At 36.5% G+C, this 4,312-nt stretch overlaps 1 protein-coding gene across 2 annotated transcripts in view; it reads right to left on the bottom strand.

The window, feature by feature from the left end:
• LOC135219298 (uncharacterized) overlaps positions 1-4,312 on the bottom strand; it is a 601,277-nt gene that overhangs the window by 48,179 nt on the left and 548,786 nt on the right. Inside the window, exons 5-6 of one of the 2 annotated variants that reach the window (XM_064255951.1) lie at positions 4,011-4,135; positions 2,579-2,770 (exon numbers count right to left, since the gene is read on the bottom strand). In XM_064255951.1, coding sequence (XP_064112021.1) covers positions 2,579-2,770; positions 4,011-4,135 — 317 coding nt within the window. The remainder of the gene's footprint in view (positions 1-2,578; positions 2,771-4,010; positions 4,136-4,312) is intronic. The other variant, XM_064255952.1, reaches the window with a different exon arrangement.

A 4,312-nucleotide genomic window follows, 5' to 3' on the forward strand; every position in this document is an offset into this window, starting at 1 on the left:
AAGACTTCATAGACAATAAAAGAAAATATTTAACCCAACTAACACCATGTTTTCATAATTTTAAAAATCTTGGACACCTGTAAAAAAGAAAAATCAAGACAACGTCTTTAATAAGTCCATGAATACATACTCCAAAGATTCCTACTAATACCAAAAACAAAATTCTTGTGATTCATGACACTACGAAGCGCATTGAAAACTTCAAGCAGTGCATTGTGATGGCGTGTCTGCGCGCTCTACTTTTCGGTGCTACTCGCTTCGAAATTTACCTCGGGCGATAATCTCCGTTGCATTGCCTTCGGAAAATCAAAATAAATGTTTTTCTTTCTTTTATATAAAGAATCCACAACTACTACGCTGTGATTCTCACTGGACGTCTTCCACAGTGCAACGTGTTGATTTTAAGAATCGTTTTTCTGAGGTACTAGAATCTCTCTTGATTCTCTGGCAAAGGCAATGCAAAAATGAGATTTTTTTCTTTTAGTTGGTTGTTTTCTCTTCTGTCGTTAGTCCAGTGCAGTGCTGATTATATGGGATCTAGGTGCTGGTGGCACTAAAGGTGAAACTAGGGGGATAGTGCTAAGGACAGGGAGGAAAGAGCATGCAGTTCTTCATACTTATGTACAGCTGATGATGGCAGTGGTAGTGTGACACTTCGTCGCGTCACAAACTGGAATAAGATCCCTGAACTGTAGCAGTTGACAGTTAATTTCGTCTTATCATTAATTTCAGTGAAATGAACTGCATCCTGCTCTAGCTTAAGATTCTGACATTCACAAACTGGCACCAGATACTTGAACTGTAGCAGTTAACAGTTGATTTGATCTAATAATCAATTTAAATGAAATGAACTCTCTTCTGATTTAGTTCACGAACCTGATACTTTGATCCGTTTGTGGCTAACAGAGTATCACTTCTTGTCTACTGAGTGAATTTAGGCGAGCTCTATTCTTCTATATACAGGTTTCTTGTGTTTTTTCTTTGATGGCTCTCTCTCTCGTTTTTTTACATATTAATGATTCTTGGGAGGAGGTTTTGGAACATCGAGTGTTTCCTTCCTTTTCATCATTAAAATCTTTTATGAAGACTTTGAACTTTCCTCAAAACTTAGAACAGGGGTTTTCAAGATTAGATTTTGTTGATCAGCTTCACCCCATGAAGATCCTGCAGCTAGTTGATCTGCCAACTAGTAATTATCTAATTTAGTTATTGTAAGTGCTAGATAACAAAAAATATTTGAAATTTCTTCTGTATCTATTTCTTGGCTTGACCAAAGTTCTATGCAGAGCGTAAGACTTAAACATCAATTCACCCCTCTCTTGCAAAATGAAGCTATATTTCAAAATTGACACTTTGACTCTCGACCGATGATTTTCTGGTAGTAGAGACACAATTTGCTTGTTATTTTACGGTATTTATTTTTATTTAGCTGCACATGTACTATACAATATCATTTCGAAATTTATTGTTAATTTATTGTTATTAAAGAAGTTAAACTCTATTATTGCAGAAAAGGGTTTTTTTCAGGGATAACAGTTTCCATATTTGAGGGCCTTAATACCCTCATCTAGTTCTTAGTTTAATTTTATTATCAGTATTTCTAAATTTCAAGGCTTTTATGCTTTAAAGCTAACTTCCATCTCTGAATAAATGCTCTGCGGTTTTATTCAGTGTCTGGTCATCAATATTTGTATATATAATTTTTTCATACATGTTTCTTATGCCCACTCCTTCAGTTAAATAAGTTGTCTGATTCTTTTATATGTTTTCACTTATCCTGCCTCCCTCCTTTTACCCTGTAGGAAATTCCATTCTATTTTACTCTCGTTGGTGATTTTGATGTTTCATACATGATGATATGACAAAGGATCATCTCTCGTGCTCCCAAGAAGTTAAATGATTTCCAGCAATAACAAGGATGCGGTAATGGGTAATATTATTTTTTTTCTCTAATATTTGTTTACGTGTGTGGTTAATTCAGTCACTGGTAAGATTTTGTGTAGGTAGTTTGAAGTTCTTTTCAGCATTTAGGTTCTACCTTATTAGTATTTCATAAATCATCAGCGGGTGTTCGATCTTACAACCTACCCAAACTATATGGACATTATGAGTGTACCTGCTGTGAAGTTGGGCATAGAATGAAAATAATGAAAGAATAGAATGCTATTAAAGACATAAACAATATTATTTGCAGGACCTTCATAGGATCAAAACTCGATGCCTTATAGAACTGAAAGCCAAAAGTATTCTATGACTTGCACGTTATGTTTGCTTAAAGTTTCAGGGGTCAATTATATTAATGTTTCCATTCCTCGAACTTAACTTCCTCGAGGGCAGAGTCCCCAGGATGTATTGAGAGGAGTTAGTCAGTTAAGAGGGTGCGGGTGCTGCTAAAGACTTGTGCAGGTGTCGAATAGGAAAAGACAAAGAAGAAGAGCAAGGGCAAGAAGAAGAAGAAAGAGGAGGAGGAGGAGGGTGAAAGAAGTGCACTCGTGGAAGGAAGAATCGAAGAAGCGCAGGTGTTTCTTTTTTTATTCGTTCATATTTCTTTCCTACAAAGGTTTGCGACAGCACGTACTGATGATGTCTGACACAGGAGGCTGCAGGTGGTTGTGGATAGTGGAGAGAGGGTACAGAGGTTCGACTTGGGAGGAGGATATGATGAGAAGGGTGGCAGCAGCCGAAGGCACTGGCATTGCCTTCGTCAGGGCAGTCTTCAAGACCTCAGAGGCAGCCGTCATGGCCGCCACGCGCGCTGGGTAACTCTTTCCTGCAAAGCACATCTAGGGAGTCACGTCTCATACGGGCACTTGCTCTTTTTTGCACACGCGCGCGCACACACGCAGACATACACACATACACACGCACACACACGCAGGAACAAACACACACACACGCACAAATCATGAGTTTAGAAGTCACAGAGAATACAGTAATTATTCAGAATGTTACAGCCTTAAACTATCTTAGGATCTTAAAGATCACATTTTTAAAATCTAACAAAAAAAAACAATGTTTATCCCATTAGTTTCAATAACCTGCAAGGCTGGAATATTATTATTGTTAGTATTTTTAAACACAAAGTCAATTGATTTTATCATATCAGAAATAAGCTGATTTATGAAAAAACATATCATAATAGTATTCGGAAATTTTCTTACAGTAAACCGAAAAATATTTAATAAAATCATTTTCCTTCATATATTTCAATACTCAAATCCAAATAGAGCTAAAAGAATTATATCACTTGAGTTGTATTTTTTTCGCACTATAAATAATATTATGATTCTTTTCTTTATTAATACTTATGGCAACGAGTATCACCCGTGCATCAGTTACGTTTCTGAAAAGGTATGCAAATTCTTATTCATGTACTTTTTTAAAGGCATTCTCAATCGAAAAGCAAATGACTATAGATTATTAAAAAATGGAAATCGAAGGAAACATTCTTCATCAGGATAGTGTTAGTTAAATGCATTGGCAAATATCTGAAGATTAAAAAAGTCACTTATGAAATAAAACACCCCCAACTGTGTAGCAGTTTAATCCTGCACCCAAGCTCCCCAACTCTCCCCCCCCCCCCCCTTTTTTTTAAATGAGCACAAAACAAACCCTTATTTTAAATTCATTTATAACTATTTATGATTTTTTTTAATTTCAAACCACACATTCTGGTGATAATTCTGTCAGTGAAAATTTGTAATACTGATGACATAAAAAAAATCAACAAAAGCATTTACCACCTAAATTGTTTCTGATGAAGATATGTAAATTACACTGAACTGAGTCATCAGTGATTAGAAGTCCCTTTTCCTTCTCCCTTCACTTCCAAAACACCAGCCAAACGCACCCAACAAACTCCGCCCTAACAAACAAACAAACAAAAAAACAAAAAGTAAAAACGACAACAATGCTTTGAAATTTAGTCATAAAGCTTATCCCATAAGACTCAATGGAGAAGCCATAACTCACTTTACACGTATCTGCGACAAGACAACAGTAACACTTACCGACGCACGGATTTTCGTTCACAAGCGCGTAGAGGCGCGCGCATTTCTTATCTTGCTTGTCTGGACAGATGCACCCGAAGAGAGGTGTTTCTCGTAGCTGTAGCCAAGCCTTCAGGCAGTCCTCCCTACAAGATAAATAAACAGAGAAAAAAAGGCGAGGAGATGAAAAGAATCTGCTACACGAATGAAATAGTGAGCGGAGGCGAGTGATAGGAATTGCCGCTGTTACCTTGAAAGATCCGTTTTATCTTTTTTTTTTCTAAACTTTACTATACTTTTCATATAATATTATCACCTAATTA

Source organism: Macrobrachium nipponense, chromosome 1 (assembly GCF_015104395.2).
Source record: "Macrobrachium nipponense isolate FS-2020 chromosome 1, ASM1510439v2, whole genome shotgun sequence".
Taxonomy (NCBI): Eukaryota; Metazoa; Arthropoda; class Malacostraca; order Decapoda; family Palaemonidae; genus Macrobrachium; species Macrobrachium nipponense.